Genomic DNA, 19,518 nt, shown 5'->3' on the forward strand with positions numbered 1-19,518 from the left:
AGACGCAAAACTGCTCCAAAGGGCTAAGGTGGGGCCACCTGCCTTGTGAAACTTTTAGGTACGGACAACGCCCAACGAAAAATGTCGCTATTTGAAGCCATGCGAAATGTCCATAATATCCCTGTCCCTCAATTGTTTTTTTTTTTTGGAGTTAATATACATACATGTTTCGTGTCACTCGCGTGCCTATTTTTTTAATATTTATTTTGTTTTCATCAAATTTATATTTCATCTCATATATTTTGTCCACGATATTACAAATACGAGAATTTAGATAAAATATAATTAGTAAATAATTATAAAATTTATTAGTAAAATATAATTATTATATAATAAAATAATTATAAATGTATAATTATATTTCAAAAAATAAAATGACAAATTATATGAGATATATGAAAAAAGAAAAAAGTGAATATTTTATATGGGAACGAGGGAATATTCCTTTTTTTTTTTTTGGTATGTTAATTTATACTCCCTCCATCCCAAAAGTATAGTCTTATTGTGTTGGGCACGAGATTTAAAAAATATTGATATTATATTGGTAGTCGATAAAAAGTAATGTAAATAAGTTTTTTGTCCTTATTAATATATTAGTGTAAAAAGTAGTGGCAATTGTGTAATAATAATGAAAAAAATATGGATAGTTTTATGGTGATATGGTTATTTATGGAAATGAGACTATTGTTTTGGGATGGACAAAAATGGTAAACAAGACTATTGTATTGGGACGGAATGTCTCATTTACACTTTGCATGTTGATATTTAAATATTAATTATTACTCCCTCCGTCCCGGATAATTTGACCACATTACTGTAGACACGAGAATTTAGGAGGGGTATAATTAGTAAATAATTAAAAATATATTAGTGAAAATAATTATCGTATAAGAAAAATAATTATAGATTAATATTAAGATAATTGATTAGTATAATTAAAATTAAAAAATTAAAAATTTAATTTTTAAAAATAAGATTAAAGTGTATAATTATTTTCCAAAAAATGAAAGTAACAAAATAAGTTGGACGGACGGAAATGGAAAGGTGGACACGAGAAGTGAGACGGTACATATTAGGAAAAAACTACAAAAATACTTTCATTAGATTATATAAATATAAAGATATTATTAATATTAAATACAATAATGTAAAAGAAAAATATGACTCTTAAAGGCGAACGGATAAAATATTAATTTCTTTTGTAATTTAAAGTATATATATAGATATAAATTTGAAGGAATTTTTTTAAATAAAGAATTCTAAATTATTTTTTCTTGTATTTTTAGTTTGCCATATTATTAATTTAGATATAATATGCCAAAAGAAATTTGAAATATATTTAATATATAAAGTATTTTGAAAATAATGTGAACCAAAATACAACGGACAAGTATGCATTTTGCCGGTTTGATTTTGGTTTTGAATAAAAACTTTTATTTGAACTTCGATTTAAATAATATTTTAATATAATATTTATAATATTCAGAGAAAAATAATATATTGGGTAAATTGTATTTTTAGTTTCGTAACTGGATCCCTTATTATTTTAGTCCCGTAAGTGGAGTCTGTTGCAAACTAGTCCCATAAGTGAAGAAATTTTGCTGTTTTAGTGCTCTGGCGCCGGAGATGTACGCGTGGCTCGCCGGAGGTGACGTGTCCGCCAGGTGTCGCTGACCTGGCGGACACGTGGATTTTTATTTTTATTTTTAGTTTTTTTTAAAACTTATTTTTAATTTATTTTAAATTTTATTTTGTATTTTTTTATTTGTTATAATTAAAAAAATTTTAAAAAATTAAAAAAAAATAAATAAATAAATAAATCCACGTGTCCGCCAGGTGTCGCTGACCTGGCGGGACACGTCACCTCCGGCGAGCCACGCGGGCGTCTCCGGCGCAGGAGAACTAAAACAGCGAAAATTTTTCACTTATGAGATTAGTTTACTACAGATTCGACGGGACTAAAAAAAACAGTTTACCCTAATATATTTTATAAAAAATTATGCAAAATAAATAGTATTAATTTAAATTTTAATCTAATATCAAACCAACTCATCTCCTTAATAATAATAATAATAATAATAAACGCCAATATGATTTTGGATGATTCGTTTCTTAGTAAATATATTTTAATATAATATATAATATATATTTTAAATTCACCAATATAAGTAACATTTCAACCCAAAATTTTAAATTTTTTTTATAATACCACAACAATTTTCTATACCTAATACAAAAAAGTATAAATTCATCCAAAAATATAAAATGAACACACCTTACATTATTAAAATCTAATTACAATTTATTGTATATTTAAATTTTATTTTTAATTAAGTATTTTTATCCATTATCCAAACATCATTACTATTTTAAATTTTACTTCCTCCGTCCCACGTATCGTGTCTGCTACACCGTAGACAAGGTATTTTAGGAGTGGTGTAATTAATAGATAATTAAGAATGTATTAGTGAAAATAATTACCCTATAATATAAATAATTATAAATTAAGATTAAGATAACTAATTAGTTTAATTAAAATAAAAAAAAATAAATTAAAAAGTTTAAAATGAGATTAAAGTGTGTAATCATTTTCCAAAAAAGAAAAGTGACATGGAATATGGGATAGACAGAAACAGCAACGTGAACATGGTATGTGGGACGAAGGGAATATTTTTTATTAAGTATTTTTATCCATTATCCAAACATCATTAGTATTTTAAAGTTTTCATGTCCAAATAATTTCTAAAATTAAGAATAAAACTCAAAATTCATTTAAACAATATCCCTTTTGTTTTTGTTCAACCATCATGATTGTTTTGGTTGGCATAAACAAGAGTGATGGGAAAACCTGTCGATTCTATCGGAAAAGTATTCCCAATAGTGGTATCAAAGTATCTCAAGTTGAACACGGATTGTATCAGTTGAATCAAAATTTTAATTGATTGTCCCGAGTTTTGGTAACAAAAGACTACCTCTAATTTTTTATTTGTTAATCAGTTATAGATTAAGTTGTGATTGATTTGTGATTTAAATCTTAATTTTCAATTATTATTATTATTTTATTTGTGTAACACTACTAACACATAACTGGTTGCTTCAATAATGAGTAAATAGTTGCCCCGTAAGGGATGACCTAGTAGTGTGGGGGTGGACTTATGACCGTGAGGTCATGGATTCAAACCCCCGACGCCTCCAGGTCAGTTGTCACACATAGTTCGTCTAGTGTGACTTGTTTGTCGGGCCTAGTTTGCAGGATATTAGGTTCAGTTGGGGGTTTACTCAGTGCGCACTTTCGACAGCAGCGCCAAACAGAGTACGGGTGTCTTTGATAAGTAAGAAAGTTGATGAGTTGAAAACTTACAAAAGTGCAACCGGCGCCAAACAGAGTACGGAGTCGACGGCGACGGCGGCGGCAATGTCAACGGGAGCCTCTGTGTCGGGCGGCAAGCACGTGAGGCGTCAGACATAAAGGCTCGTAAGATATGGAGTGTAGAGAAATCGCAATTACAAAGGTTTCTCACATTTGGCCTAGTAGATTTGATAAGTAAAAAAAAGGAATAAAGGCAAAACGGTCTGTCAAGAGTAAAATTTAACGCAGTCACTGCTATTTGGAATTGAGGGATGAGCGTGCAACATTTTAGAAACCATATTAAGTTTTTTTTTTAAAAAAAAATTTAGAAGCAGAGGAATTTTCAGCGAATTCGTAAAATACATAGGAGTTTTAAGCTATTTTGCCTAAATAGAAAATAAAATTACATTGTAAAAATTAGTGCTTACAATGTAGGTCACACGAAAAAAAAATTGATAGAAAAAATTAAACAAGGGTATTATATGATTTTTAAGTGAATAGAGATAGATTTTTAATTTTTTTTTTAGTAAAAGTAGAGAGTTAATATGAAGTAAATAAGAAATTAAATATCAAATTAGGGAGTTACATGGAAATTGTCTTATGTTAAAACTGTCTTAAATATTTCACCAAATTAATATTTCCTCTGTCTTAGATATCGTGTTCTCTTTATTGTAGACATGTGAATTTAGGAAAAGTATAATTAGTAAATAATTAAAAATGTATTAGTGAAAATAATTATTATTTAATAAAAATAATTTTAAATTAAGATTAACATAACTAATTAGTATAATTAAAATTAAATTAAAAATTTTAAAATAAGATTAAAGTGTATAATACTTCTTTAAAAAAGGAAAGTACAGAATAAGTGATATAGACGAAAATTGAAAGGTGAACGCGGTAATTTAATATAGTAATTTGTTCAACTCCATAGTATCATCTTCAAAAAAAAAAAAAAAAAAAAATACAATAATATCAAAATACACTTAATTTTTTATCAAATTACAAATATATCATTACACATACAATTACTTTATACGTAATATTAAAGACACAATGTTAAAAACTTTTACACATTTTTACTAACAAATAAAATATCTTATCATATATCATATCATATTATATCATATATCATATATATATTTGACAAGGGGTTTTAATTCCCGCGTTCTCATGATTTTGGAGTTTTATTATATTTTTTTAAATATTAATTTTGAATAATTAATTAAAATTTGTTATAATAACAAATAATCTAATAAAATTAGGATTTATTTGGATAACAAATAAAAAAATATGAATTAGTGTTTTATTATCTATATATATATATATATATACTTGATTTTTAATTTTCTAAATTGTTTGATTTAAAACTTTTGATTTTGTTTTTAAAAATTGCTTGTCTTTTTATTTACAATAACATATTTTCTTCAATTCTTTAATCGAAAACACAGAAGATATGATTCTCATTTTGTGATTCATTGTTCTAGCAATCAAACGGTGAGTTTTGTGATCGGATGTTCGTAGTTCCCCCAAAATTTTATATAATGTGATAGATTTCTTTTTGTTTTTTTTTATCTTGATTTTTTTAAAATTTGTGATTTTCGTTGGTTGATTTGATGATTGAGATGTGCTTACACGCATTCTTGAACAACTTTTATATAGAATTTGATAATAGTAGATTTTTTTATTTGGTCTAGCTGACCTGTAGTTTTTTTTCTTTAATATTTTTTTCATATTTTATTTGTTAATATAATTTATTATCATTCATTGTGTTTTTGCAAGTGATTGCATTTTTTTTATTAATATATATAGTGAATTCTTATAATAAAATTCTTTATTTAATTTTTAAAATTTTAAATTTGATTATTCATAAATTAACTATCGTATTATATTAATTATTTATTATTTTTAATTTTTACTAATTAATTCTAATATTCATATCATAATGCAACAAAAAAATAATAAAAAAAAAGATCACAAAGAAGCAAAAAAGAATAACATGTATGTATTATTTTAATTATTATTTTTTTACTAAATCATTTTTTTTTTCATTCTTATTATATATATTTTTTCAAATTGATTTTATTTTTAATAGTATAATATTTTAATAGATTTTCAATTTGGTAGATTAAGTTAAATTTTGAATATTTTGATTTAAAAGAATTTTGAGAAATTTATACATATGATAAGTTTTAACATGTAAATTTTTTTGTATTTATTGTAATTGTTCCATTTTTATTATGTATGAATTTTTTTTTAGTTATCTATGATGATATTCTTACTTTCTATAAATTATTTTTTTTTTAAAATTTTATTGTGTATGTTATTTTTTAAATTGATTTAATTCTAGTAATATGTTATATTAATATAAATTATAAATATTAAATCGATATATAATTTAATATAAAACTAATCCATACATACGGATTACAAGCTAGTTTTATATACGACAAAAATCAAAATAGTCCATTTGAAATAAAATATTACCTCCGTCTCGTAAAAAGAGTAACATTTGCTTTTTGCACGTAGATTTTTGAATATTAGTACTCTCTCCGTCTCATAACAAAGTATCCATTTTTTTTCATTTTAGTCCGTCGCATAACAAAATATCCATATTTTTTTATAACTGTACTACTATCTAACTAACGTTACAAATACCCTTACAACTTATAATATATTACACAAATATCATTATCTTTATATTATACATACTAATAAGGTTATTTTATTCATTTATACTTTATTTCTACTATATCTCAATATAATACTAATATTTTTAAAACTACGTGTAAAAAGCAAATGAATATTTACTTTTGAGACGGAGGGAGTATTATATTGATTTATAATAAAAAAGACAAAATAAACCTATTAAATTATGCGATAAAAAACTAATGATATTTGTGTTAAATATATAGTATAATTACTAAATTAAAAAATAATATTTTTTTAGACAAATAAAAAAAAATAATATCTCCTTATAGAATAGAGGAAGTAGTATTATTTTTAGTTTATTATAAAAATTAGACGTAGAAAAAACTGGTCAAAGCCTATAAGAAATCCAGAACAGGTGGGGCCCGCCAGGTGCACTGCTCCTCGTAGTACTGTATAAAAGCCTGGATACGTATAAAATACATTTTTATTTAAAATAAAAATAAAAAATAAATCTACAGTTTGGGCAGTGAAAGTCTGTGTGCGTCAGTCACTCTCAGTGGGAAAGAAGTTCAGAAACAGACCCTCAAATACACAATTCACACACACTCTCTCTCAATCAATCGTATATATGTATGTATTTATATGTATGTATTTATGTACAATTCTATACATACACACGCAAACTTTATGCCTTAAAACTGTAGAGATATATATATGTGCAGAGTGAGAGAGAGAGTTAGAGAGAGAGAGAGAAGAGGAGTGAGTGAGGGAGAGGAAGCGAATGATGAAAAGTAGGGAATAAAGGGTAAAAGGAAGGTACGGGTGGGCTGCACGCTCTTTGAATGTGATCCGTCTTTTTTTTTTTTTTTTCGTTTGTGTGTTTATATAATCCAAATCTCCGACTTTGTTGTTCATACCCTTTTGAATTTGTGCCGTGGTGGTGTTTTACGGGAGTGGTGTGATTTATTTTATTTATTTGTTATTGTTATTTTTTTATTATTATTAATTTTCTTTTGTGGGTGATTGGGGTTGAGGCCGCGGCGGGCGGGCAAATGCTTGTGATCTGCTTTGGATTTGCGGAGGATTTGATTCCTGTTAGTTGCTGTTTATCTTCTTTGTTTTTTTTTTTTTTTTTTTTGGTTCTTTGCGTTTGTGCTTGACTGGTTTGGTTTGAGTTTGGATTGGTCTGAGGTTTGTGTGCTTTGGATAGATTGAAGATGAATCCTGTAGGTTTTCGAAATTGTTTTAGGGTTAGATCTGATTTTTGGAGCGTTAGAGTCTATTGTGCTTTTGGAATTAGGGAGTGATGGTATTTTGATGTAAACGATGGATTTGTAGGTTACAATATGGTGGTGTTATGGAGAATTGTGAGTTTCATTCATAGTTTTAGCGTTAGGAAACGAATAAAGTGCATTTGTGCGAGGATATATGTTCTGTGCGTTACTTGATATTTCTGGAGTTAAAAATGTCCATTTTTTGCTTTCAGTTACACTGTGTTATTGGGTTATTCTCATCCTGTGTGATAATCAGACAAAGTAAAGGGTATTGGTTTGGATGGTTTATTGAGATTTTTGTGACTATTTTGAAGATGGCTATGAAGCCATTTCTTTTTCGCAAGAATTGACATTTTGAGATAATCTGGTTGAATGAATGTTTGCATGAATTTAGGTAAAAGTTGGCTTCATTGAGATGGCATGCGGCACTGTTAGAAATAGGAGAGATTTTAACAGATATATGCATCAATGAAGTGTATGTTGTGTGGGGACATGTATTAAAACTTTATATGATAGTTCCCAAGTCTGACCTTGGCTATATTATTACTTTTCAGTTAGATTTTCTCATTTGTATATATATCCTATGTTATAATTGAACACGTTTATTCATGAAGGAAATTAGAGTGTTGCTTTTGATGATTTATTGCATTAGGCACTTGGTGTTTAGATGGTTAAGGAATCATTAACCTTTTGCAAGTCTTGATTAATGGGTGCTTGTATGTGTTTTAGGTGAAAATTGGCTTCATTGAGATGGAATGTTACACTGTTGAAGATTGGAGAGGGTGTTAATAGATTGATACATTATTACCTATGGCGTCAGCGGGGCTAGGACATGGAGGAGCTGGGAGTTCAAGATCTGCTAATGGCTTCAAGGTCTCATCTAGTTCGGTGGACTGGCTGGGAAGGGAGATACTGGAAATGAGACTTAGGGACAGGACAGATCCTGATGATGATAGGGTTAGTTCTGAGCTTATGCAACTGTTAAGTGATTCATCCAAAAAATAAAATCATACACTGAACAGATGCACCCTTTGTTATGCAGGATAGTGAACCTGATATTGTTGATGGTGTGGGTGCTGAAACAGGTCATGTCATAAGGACTACCATAGGAGGCCGAAATGGTCAGACCAAACAGGTCTGTGGAGTCCATTTAAGTGATTATATATGCTCTTGCTGAGATTCTTGATAATGGTAAATGATTTACTCATGTTGACAGGTTGTTAGTTACATAGCAGAACATGTTGTTGGGACTGGTTCATTTGGAGTTGTTTTCCAAGTAAGCTCCTTGAAATACTTTAAAGTTTTTGATTTGCACTATGTGGGATTGTTATTCACCTTATGCTGTTGTTACTCATTACATGTTATATTGTTGAATGATTTTAAAAATTTTATTCAGGCAAAGTGCAGAGAGACTGGAGAAATAGTTGCTATCAAGAAAGTTCTTCAGGATAAGCGCTACAAGAATAGGGAGTTGCAGATTATGCAAATGTTGGATCATCCCAATATCGTGGCTCTAAAGCATTCATTCTTTGCAAAAACTGAGAAGGAAGAGCTGTACCTTAATCTGGTCTTGGAATATGTTCCTGAAACTGTTAATCGCATTGCACGTCAATACAGCAGGATGAACCAAAGAATGCCATTGATATATGTCAAACTTTATACGTATCAGGTGTGGACAGAGCTGCTTGACATTATGTTAATTTTATTTTCTCTAACTTCTTCTGGTCATCATTAGTGCAAATACCTAAACATATATTTATTGTTTAGAATGTTCAACTATGCTGATTAAGAGGAGCGAGCATTCATAATAAAGTTAGTTAATTTGAAGTTTAGTTGGTGAGTTACATAAACATAAAACCATGCCCATTTAGGTAGAGTTTACAGTTTTTTTCTCTAATGTTCCAACTCTAGGTTTTGACCCCATTTAAAATTTTAAACTTGTATCAGCATGCATGACACAGCTCTCAACTTGTTTACTAGATAAACTCCCAACTTCAGATTTCATCCAATTTTAGTGTGCTCGGCATGATATCATTTGAAAGCTATATTTGGGATTTGATTTTATTTACAGATTGACTGCTTTCATATTTATAGCAATGTGAAATAGGAGTTAAACAACTACAATATTTTAGCTTACTCATTATTGGAAATTAGAGTTCTATCATTATTGGTTATGTTTCAAATTTGAGAAGACATTGGTGCCGATTGTAGGAGACACGAAGATATATTTGCAGTTTGAAGAGGACTAATCTCATTGAATATTAACTGGAATACTTGTTTGAAGCAAATAATGCATTCAAATATATACTTATTTTTTTAGAATCTTACACCTGTTTTGAAGATTCCTATACAATATGGATTTCTTATTTTATTATAATCTCATTCTTAATTAATTGTCATGTGTGTAGATATGCCGAGCACTTGCCTACATACATAATTGTATTGGAATTTGTCACCGAGACATCAAGCCTCAAAATCTACTTGTAAGTATTATCCAAGTTCAACTTCTTGTTTTCTATGCATTTTTTTACTATTCAATCTCTCAGTTTCACTCCCTCCAAAAAATCACATCCAACACCGATTTGCCATACAAAACATCACATCCAACAAGGTATTTCACCTCAAAAACATCAAAATTCAAAACACACACACACACAAGTGAAAAGGCTCTAAGTGCAGTTTTTGTCTGGGGTTTTACTACAGTCAAGTGGTGTTTGTATAGAAAGTAGGAATAAAACATGCATGAAATCATGTCACAGAGTCTGTGAAGTGATATGGAATATGACAATTTCTCTCAGAGAAAACCTCGCTTGACTTGTCACGAAATAATTCTGTTGCTGTAATGTGTATAATTAATCCTGATACATTTATTTAATTATTTCCGTGGCTAGGCAAGTAAGGGAAGTCTGTTAAATAAACAGTGACAATTTTGAGCATTAGTGCATTATGACTTAAGAATCAGCTTTTATAACAATTATATGGAGAAAAGGCCAGGATAGTTTTGATGTTTCACAGTTTCCTAACATTCATGTAGAATTGATGTTTAGAGATGATGCAGTGAATCAAATACCAATATATCATAATTACAACATTCCGGTGATTTATACTTGTATGTTTTATGATTGTAAAGAAGGTCCATTTGATGACATTGTATTGATGTATAACTGTGTAAGGAGACATGTGACTGAAATGATTTGTTACTTGTTAGGTTTCTTTACCCTTTTTGCTTCATTTAATTTTAACAAGCTTAGTTGTCCGGGTTACTTGCAGGTGAATCCACACACGCATCAGCTGAAACTTTGTGATTTTGGAAGTGCAAAAGTCTTGGTAAGTCCTTGCACAATATGGGCCCATTTTCAATGATATCCTGTGGCTCATGTCTATCGCGCCCTCAGGTGAAAGGTGAACCCAATGTGTCATATATTTGTTCGAGATATTACCGTGCTCCGGAACTCATATTTGGTGCCACCGAATATACAACTGCAATTGATATATGGTCAACTGGATGTGTAATGGCCGAATTACTTCTTGGACAGGTAGTCCAATACCTTGATGATTATTCGCATTCCCTTTACTTTTTTCTTTTTTGCAATTATGTGTCCATGACATGTCTCCCTCAAATTGTTGTACAGCCCTTGTTTCCTGGAGAGAGCGGTGTGGATCAACTTGTTGAAATAATAAAGGTGATCAGAGGCACCACCATTTATGCATTTTTTACCTCAGATTTGATGATCGGCATGGTGTAAAACTGCACTAAGTTACTATATCTACCTTCCCAAAAAATATTCCTGGGAGTGAAAATTTCTTTATGCAAACATGTAAAGATTTTGGGACACAAATATAAAGCTTTCATTGGTTTAAGTTTCCTGCAGCCGACATCAACCTTAGTTGTGTGGTGATTAAATTATATTACAGGTTCTGGGAACTCCTACCAGAGAGGAAATCAAATGCATGAACCCAAACTACACTGAGTTCAAGTTTCCACAGATCAAACCCCACCCTTGGCACAAGGTATGCTACCATAGCATTCTTTCTTTGGCAGTATGATTTGTTTGTTTGTTTTCCATTCTGAAAACTCTACACCTTTTTCTGATTGTGGCCAAAATGTTTATTCTTTTAAGTTGGATGATTCTGTAGTTGTCAACATAATTCATGAAATTTGCTTCATGTAGACCGTCCCATTTTGTTCTTTGTATATGTCAATAAAAGTTAACTGCTACATGTTATTTCAGCTGGATTTTGAATCGAATGCCATTATGATCCTTTTAATGAAAATTATCCAAATATTAATGCTGGGATTTGGTTATGATATCACATGACCACCAGTTTATACTGTATCATGATTTTCATCTCAAAATTCGTCTCACATTTAGATGCATAATTTACTTTTACTAACCAATTTTGTCTTTTCAGGTCTTCCAGAAGCGTCTACCCCCAGAAGCAGTGGACTTGGTGTGTCGGTTTTTCCAGTATTCTCCAAATCTAAGATGCACTGCTGTGAGTACAACTTCAATCCTCATACCATCCAAACTTCCATCTTCAAAGTACTAGCGACTTAATTCACCTGTCTGTTTTTGGTATTACAGTTGGAAGCTTGTATTCACCCGTTCTTCGATGAATTGAGGGATCCCAACACCCGACTTCCAAATGGCCGTCCACTTCCTCCACTCTTTAATTTTAAACCTCAAGGTATAAATTACTACATTGCAGCTACGCTATTCTTTGGGTTAATAATCCCTAACTAATTCCTTGCTTGTGCCACTTCTGTCCCTTATTGACCCCTTCAAATTTTTGCACTTCCCCTGTTAGATTTTCGGACCACTGAAACAATGTAGAACATATTTTAAAGTCGATTTTAGTTGTCATTTGTCTATAATTCTAGTTGGGGAATTACAGGAAATGATTACTGTGTAATGCATTTACAATGATTGCCTCAATTTTTAGTTCTGGACTACAATTGATTAATTTTAGGGACCAAAAGAAGTCGGTAATCCTTACACTTTAGAGGCCAATTGTGAGCATTAAGCATCAATCTAACAGCATAACCTAGTGAATACCTTTTTATATCATTTATTATGTTTTTTCCATGTCACAGAGCTTTCCGGGATACCTCCAGAAACTGTCAACCGCCTCATACCCGAGCATGCTAGGAGGCAGAACCTCTTCATGGCTTTCCACTCCTAAAAGCCACTATGCATATCATCACACAACAGGTCTGGTTTGTCTATTATCTGGGGTTAAAAAAAAAAGACAAAAAACAAAAACTGTTGTCGTAGCATCCTTAAGAGTATCATGCCGTATATGCTTGTGCACCCATCCACTCCGGGACTGTATGTAGAGAAGAGTGTACGCATTACATGATAAAACCATATGGTCTTGGGAACGGACTAGCTCTCTTTGCAAGTGCGTGTATTTATGAGTGAGTTCTTTTGATTGATACCAAGAGAGACTAGACGGGGAGAGTTGATGTTTGTTGTTGAAGATGAACCGAGAAAAATGATTTAAGAAAAAAAAAAGTCTTGGTATAGTTCAGTTCAATTTTGCCCGTATATGTCTTGTGTATGTAATGTAAGTAAGTTTTCGATGCATTGCCACATAATGACATAACACAAGCTTCTTATCCTTTTGGACAATACAATGCTTGAGATGTATGTATATTGACACTTTTGCTGCTTACTTCTGGATCCTTTAAACTATGTGTGTCTAATTTAATTTGGTCGATTTCAAATATGAAAAATGTGGTCGGAGGAGGGAGTTGTAAGATATCTTGTCAATTGAGAATGCGGCAGCTTGGTTTAGGGGGAGCGACCCGATGTAGGTTTGGTTTTACATTTCAACTCTGACAGCTATTCCCGAGTCGAACCGAATAGAATTTTAAGTGCTTGTGAGCAATTACTTGTATTGTATGTCTCGGTTATTTGGTTGAGAGGGTTTGTGATTGTGACATCAAAGTCTTGTTTGTGAGCCTTTCTCTGTGAGTGTTTTTGTATGAGTTGAGTGTCGAGCAGAGCTTATAAAAACTGACCCGACACGAAATAATTGGGTTTAGATTAAGGATTTCAACCCGATTATATATACGGGTTGATATGAATTCGACACAATAATAAACGGGTCAAGTTAGGGTTGATTTAGTTTAAAATAATCAATCGGGCATGAATCGATCCATTGCCAACTGTAGTGTTGAGTGGGCTTGTGAAGAAGGTTAAGTTTTAATTCCATTCCCAATTAGTGAAGTGATCATCGTATATAACTTGTTCTCCTGCCTCGCCGATCAGATAGATAATAGCACCATTCGAAGCTTCCTCAAGTTTTCCGGTGGGATAAATATAATCAACAATACCGTTGAGGTTAGAGTCGGCGACAATCTGACACGACAATTCTCCGTACACTAATAGATTTTTTATTTGACTTTTGAGTACAATAATGTCTATTTTATTCTTAAAATAAAAATAAAAATAATATGAAAAATAAAAAGTAATATATTTTGATATTTAATTAATAGTTATGTTTTTAAAAAATAAATTAAAAATTTTGATGTGAACATATTAATATGATAAAATAAAAATTTTATTATTTTATTGGAAAATATAAGTGTGAATGTAATATCTATTTGATTAAAAGTATAATCAAATTTTTAATAAAATATATTTAATATGAATGATATTTAAGAGAGAAAGAAATTTTATATAAATAAATGTATACTTATCAAAATTATGTTTAAATATTCATGATTAATATACCATAACAATATACTTAATAATAATAATAATACCATTAATGATAATTATAATACTTAATAATAATAATACTATTAATGATAATTATAATACTAATTAATGATATTAAAAATGAATTAGTATTATTTCTAAAATTTTGGAAATTTTTAATAAATTTAAAACTAATGTAATATTCTAATCAAAATATATAATTAATGTTGATTATATTCATAAAAAATAAATTTTTAATTTTTAAACTTTTATTAATTTTATAACTAATTTTAAAAAAATTATTTTAAACATGCAGATTAATTATAATTATATTTGTAATTAACACATATCTTTTTAAATAATAAAATTATATTAAACATAATTAAATTTATTATGAGTAAAATTAATTCTGAACGTTTATGATTGGAAGTAACCATATATTAAAGACGTCAATTACGATCAATAACATCGGCATTAATGACGAATTTAATGACAACCCTCATTTGAATGTCTATAAAAGACTATATCTTCACCCTAATTCAATCACACATCAACTTTTCATCATTTCATTCTCTCAATTTTCTTCATTTTTTCGGTAATATTTTTTCGACGAGTTTCTGATTAATATTTAAATAACATTTTTATTTTCCTTCGCCACCCAATATAGTTTTTTTTTTCCGTGCATTTTAATAATCGGAGTTCCAAAATATTGTGACGCCACCTAATCTAAAGATGATGCGTCGTATTAATGTATAATATACTATTTTATTATTTTATTTTATTTTTATTTTGTACTGTGTATAAATAATTTCATATAATTTTGTGTTTACAGATATTTTTGTATTATTTATTTTTAGGTAATTCATATATTAGTTTATATTTAATAATAAAATTAAAATTAAAAATGGATTTATTTTTATTTGCAATATTAATTATATTTTTGTGTTATGCAGATTGCCTTTACACGACAAGATCAGTTTCTTATCACACTTTAATCTCTTCTTTTGTTCTGTAATTCTCTTATTTTTTCATAAAATATTTTTTCTGTGAGTTTTTCCACAGTTTTTTTGAAAACGTTTCTCTTTTTTTCGCCACCAAATACAATTTTTTTTTTCCTTCATTTTAGTTAGTTCGAAAATATTGAAATTGTATCTAATCGAAAAATGATACAATAGTTTAAAGTATAATTTATTTATAATATTTTATTTTGTTATTGTTTTATACTTTGTATAAATAATTTAATAGTATAACTTTTCTTTTTTCTTTTTTTTCTTTTGTATATTATAGATATTTTTCTATTATTTATTCTTTAAATAATTTATATATTAATTTCTATTTAATAATAACATAACAATAAAACTGATTTATTTTTATTTATAATATATGTATTATATTATTCCTATTTTTTCATTTAAATTAAAAATTTTCATTTATTTTAAATAAAAATATAAATATTGATGATTTAATTGAGTTCTTATAATTTTATTCAAATATATTTGTGTATATATAAATTTTCAATAAATCTATACAATTTTATTTTATTTTTCTTTATTTTTGATATTTTATTAAAATAAATATATAATAAATATCCATAATTAATATACCATAACTAACATATTTAACAAACTATAATTAACATAATCAATAAATATTTTATAAATATAAAAGTTGATAAAATTATTAATAATATGATACTATGATGTATATATATAATACTTATCTATTAAATTTAAAATTAAATAATAAATTTAAATTTAAAAAATAAATTTGCTATTATACATATGCATATATTAATTACATAACTATTGATTACATAAATTCTAATTTTTAATTTTTAAAATAAAATAATAAATGTGTTCTTTTAATAAAAATTTAACAAAAACATAAAAAAATATAAAAATATTTGATAAACAAAAAAATAAAATATAAAAATTATGAGTTTTATATTATTATTAAAATATTAAATATTATAATAAATAATAGTACTAATATATGCTTATATTTCGAATTTTAAATTAATTTGAATTTTTATTATATCAAATCATTCATTTTCATAATAAAATATCTATTTTTTTTAGTAAATATATCATCTACTTTACAAATGTACTTATCATTTACAATATATTACACAAATATCATTATATCACACAATACTAATAAATTATTTTAATACTACGTTCCAATATGATACTAATATTTTAAAAACTATTTACAAAAAGCAAACAACTGATACCTAGGAAGAGAGTATAAAACTCATAAAAAAAAAAAATAAAAAAATAATAATTAATTTTAATAATTCTTATTATTATTTTATTTATTTTTAAGTTGAGATATCGGAAGTTTTGCTCTCCCTAAAAATTAGCGAATAATCGGACCCGGTCCACCCCAGCAAATAGAACATAATATAACTCTCACCCTATTTACGATTTCTTTCGAGCGATTCTGTACAGAATCCATGGCGTCCATTTTCTCACAGGGCTTCGCCGCTAAATGCACCGGCGCTGCCGTGGAGTGCTCCGCCACTCATAATCGCCTTTCTACTTTATCTCTTCAGGTAAACAATTTCAGTAACTGCTGTTTCCCTAGCGGCCAACTCAATCGGAGCGCTCTGAGCATCGGGCGCGGCAGCTCGTCTCGAGTTCGCCGGAGTTCTCGCCGTCTTTCGGACGTATTTGGGGATGGAGGAGTTTATTCTCGATCAGATTTTCCTGTTTTCAAATGCTTTGCTTCAAATAACGGGGCGTCCTCTGCTTCTGGTGAAGAATTTGATCTCAGCTTTTGTACACTTCATTTCATTGTGTTTGTTTGCTTAAAAATATACAAGAAATTAGGTTTTCTTGTGCTATCATAGCTTACGTTAACTGTGTAATTTGTTGTATGCATTCTAATTTCATACATATTACCTGAATTTGCTGCTTTTGTCTCACTGTATTTACAATTTAATGGTGCAATGAATTTGCTGAACATCTGTTCATAACATTTTTTTTTAATCTCTGCTCTTTGTAATTGGCTTGTAGTTGTAGAGGAAAGAGTATCTGTATTGGTAATCGGAGGAGGTGGGAGGGAGCATGCCCTTTGTTATGCCCTACGAAGAGCTCCTTCTACTGATGCTGTGTTTTGTGCCCCTGGGAACGCCGGGATTTGCAACTCCGGCGATGCAACTTGTGTCGGTTACCTCGATGTATCAGAGAGTTCAACTGTGATTGATTTTTGCCTTGAGTGGGAAATTGGATTGGTTGTGATTGGACCGGAGGCTCCTCTTGTTGCCGGCCTTGCCAATGATCTTGTCAAAGCCGGGATTCCTACTTTCGGCCCGTCTTCAGAAGCAGCTGCCCTAGAAGGATCAAAGGATTTTATGAAACGTTTGTGTGACAAATACAATATTCCAACAGCTAAGGTGCAACAATTCTTTGTTTTAGTTACCATGCTCGAGTCTTGGTACTGCTTTTGTCATTTCACTTATTTGTATTTGTACTTGATTTTGCAGTATCGAACATTTTCAGATCCTTTGGATGCAAAGGCATATATAAAGGAGCAAGGCGCGCCTATCGTTGTCAAAGCAGATGGCTTGGCTGCCGGGAAAGGAGTTGTCGTAGCTATGACAACAGAGGAGGCGTATGAAGCAGTTGAATCAATGCTTGTGGATAATGCTTTTGGGTCTGCTGGTTGTCGTGTTGTGATCGAGGAGTATTTGGAAGGGGAGGAGGCGTCATTTTTTGCTTTAGTCGATGGGGAAAATGCCATAGCTCTAGAATCTGCTCAGGACCATAAACGAGTTGGCGATGGTGATACAGGACCTAATACGGGTGGAATGGGGGCATATTCTCCGGCCCCTGTCTTGACAAAGGAACTCCAATCTGTTGTTATGAAGTCCATAATTCTCCCGACTGTGAAAGGAATGGCTGCTGAAGGCTGCAAATTTGTTGGCGTCTTGTACGCGGGACTTATGATCGAGAAGAAGTCTGGATTACCGAAATTGATTGAGTACAATGTGCGATTTGGCGATCCAGAGTGCCAGGTTGGTTCATACTCTTATTCTGAAATTCTGCAAATTAAGTTATAATCCTAAGAACAAAGATATTCCATGATGCTAGAAGACAAAGCTATCTTTAATTATCAAGAAATCGAACATAGTAATTAAGATCTTTGCAAGTCATGTTTACATCAAATTAAGTTAAAGTCCGAAGAACAAAGATCTTCCATGATGGTAGAAGATTACATTATCTTTAATTATCAAGAAATCGAACATCCTAATTAACATCTTTGCAAGTTATGTTTACATCATAGTCTCTTAAATTCTGCAAATTAAGTTGAAGTCCGAAGAACAAAGATCTTCCGTGATGCTAGAAAATAACATTGTCATCAATTATCAAGAAATCGAGCATCCTAATTACATCTTTGCAAGTTATGTTTACATCATATTCTCGTACAGGTACTCATGGTTCGATTGAAATCTGACCTGGCCCAAGTGCTACTCGCCGCTTGCAGAGGACAACTAAACGGCGTAACTCTAGATTGGTACCACGGATCAGCCATGGTTGTGGTGATGGCCAGTAAGGGCTACCCGGGAAGGTACAAGAAAGGGACGGTCATTCGCAACATCGACGAAGCAGAGGTAGTGGCACCAAGTGTTAAAATATTCCACGCCGGCACGGATCTCGACGGCGACGGGAACTACATTGCGAGCGGCGGGCGTGTTCTTGGGATCACTGCCATAGGTAAGGATCTTGAAGAGGCACGGGATGCTGCCTACCAAGCTGTTGAGGAAATCAACTGGCCCGAGGGATTTTACCGGCAGGATATTGGGTGGAGAGCACTGCTGCCGCCTCAGAGAGAAGTGGAAGTGGTGATGGAAGGTTGAGATGCAATGTATGATTGATATATAGATACATACATTGTCACAACTTTGTATTATCGACATGGTTTTTTATGACAATCTGTGTTTCCATTCAGGACAAAATGGTCGGGCAGCGGCAGCTATACATCCAGATCCGGTTTTCGGGTAACAATAGCCCAGAGTTTTAAATGAGCTACGGGCAGAAGGGGACATCTTGTTTGTTGGGACAGCAGCTCAGTTTAGAATTTGGTAAGAACTCGACCTTCTTCATTTTGGCAATTTTCCGATTGTGTTTTTTGCAATAATAAAAGTTAGTTTAGAGAGGGAGATAGAGATGGCTGTTTCTTTTTTGGGAGAGAGGACGGGTTACAGGAAAGACATTGCAACGCACAATTTGGATATATTTCTTATTTCTTATTATTATTATTTTAATTATTTTTTAATAACGTGAAAATTTGCTGTCGCTACTACTTCTTGATCTCAAGTCAATTTGGACCTGAATATGTGAGTGAATATGAAGATAGCGAAGTGTTGCTAGAAATTAAGGTTAGAAATGCTATAATAAAGTAAAAGCTCGAAATTAATTCATAAACTTGAAGGAAATTACTCAAATAAAAAGAGATAATGAATGAAAAAATATGGAAAAATAAAGAAAAATAAATAAAAGTAACAAAAATATGCAAAATTTTTGGGATGAATTAT

General features: G+C 30.4%; 2 protein-coding genes across 4 annotated transcripts; both read left to right on the forward strand.

The window, feature by feature from the left end:
* The first annotated feature begins 6,596 nt into the window (after positions 1-6,596).
* Positions 6,597-12,927, forward strand: LOC127260906 (shaggy-related protein kinase kappa). Of its 2 annotated transcripts, XM_051288955.1 has the most exons (14): positions 6,597-6,814; positions 7,033-7,092; positions 8,002-8,229; positions 8,315-8,407; positions 8,489-8,548; positions 8,669-8,941; positions 9,681-9,755; positions 10,543-10,599; positions 10,668-10,808; positions 10,905-10,955; positions 11,188-11,283; positions 11,686-11,769; positions 11,859-11,961; positions 12,368-12,927. In XM_051288955.1, exons 3-14 carry the CDS (start codon positions 8,083-8,085, stop codon positions 12,454-12,456), a joined length of 1,269 nt encoding a protein of 422 aa, XP_051144912.1. In that variant the 5' UTR covers positions 6,597-6,814; positions 7,033-7,092; positions 8,002-8,082; the 3' UTR covers positions 12,457-12,927. The 2 variants fall into 2 exon arrangements, with proteins under 2 accessions (XP_051144912.1, XP_051144910.1); XM_051288953.1 differs by lacking the exon at positions 7,033-7,092 and having other exon boundaries at positions 6,600-6,814.
* A 3,443-nt stretch (positions 12,928-16,370) lies between these two features.
* Positions 16,371-19,298, forward strand: LOC127260966 (phosphoribosylamine--glycine ligase). 2 transcript variants are annotated; one of them, XM_051289052.1, is made up of 5 exons: positions 16,371-16,735; positions 16,997-17,376; positions 17,467-17,997; positions 18,412-18,835; positions 18,933-19,298. In XM_051289052.1, the coding sequence occupies exons 1-5, from the start codon at positions 16,435-16,437 to the stop codon at positions 18,983-18,985; spliced, it is 1,689 nt and encodes a 562-aa protein (XP_051145009.1). In that variant the 5' UTR covers positions 16,371-16,434; the 3' UTR covers positions 18,986-19,298. The 2 variants fall into 2 exon arrangements, with proteins under 2 accessions (XP_051145009.1, XP_051145010.1); XM_051289053.1 differs by having other exon boundaries at positions 16,372-16,735; positions 18,412-18,848.
* The last annotated feature ends 220 nt before the right edge of the window (positions 19,299-19,518 follow it).

This window comes from Andrographis paniculata, unplaced genomic scaffold (assembly GCF_009805555.1).
Source record: "Andrographis paniculata isolate CXL003 unplaced genomic scaffold, ASM980555v1 Contig62END, whole genome shotgun sequence".
Lineage (NCBI taxonomy): Eukaryota > Viridiplantae > Streptophyta > Magnoliopsida > Lamiales > Acanthaceae > Andrographis > Andrographis paniculata.

What these genes read in the sequence shown, in the direction of transcription:
- LOC127260906 (XM_051288955.1), top strand. Translation starts at nt 8,083, where the DNA reads ATGGCGTCAGCGGGGCTAGGACATGGAGGAGCTGGGAGTTCAAGATCT. An exon ending in GAAATGGTCAGACCAAACAG is followed by an intron (nt 8,408 to 8,488) that starts GTCTGTGGAGTC and finishes TCATGTTGACAG; the next exon opens with GTTGTTAGTTACATAGCAGA. An exon ending in TCAAGCCTCAAAATCTACTT is followed by an intron (nt 9,756 to 10,542) that starts GTAAGTATTATC and finishes GGTTACTTGCAG; the next exon opens with GTGAATCCACACACGCATCA.
- LOC127260966 (XM_051289052.1), top strand. Translation starts at nt 16,435, where the DNA reads ATGGCGTCCATTTTCTCACAGGGCTTCGCCGCTAAATGCACCGGCGCT. An exon ending in CGGGGCGTCCTCTGCTTCTG is followed by an intron (nt 16,736 to 16,996) that starts GTGAAGAATTTG and finishes ATTGGCTTGTAG; the next exon opens with TTGTAGAGGAAAGAGTATCT. An exon ending in ACAATATTCCAACAGCTAAG is followed by an intron (nt 17,377 to 17,466) that starts GTGCAACAATTC and finishes TTGATTTTGCAG; the next exon opens with TATCGAACATTTTCAGATCC.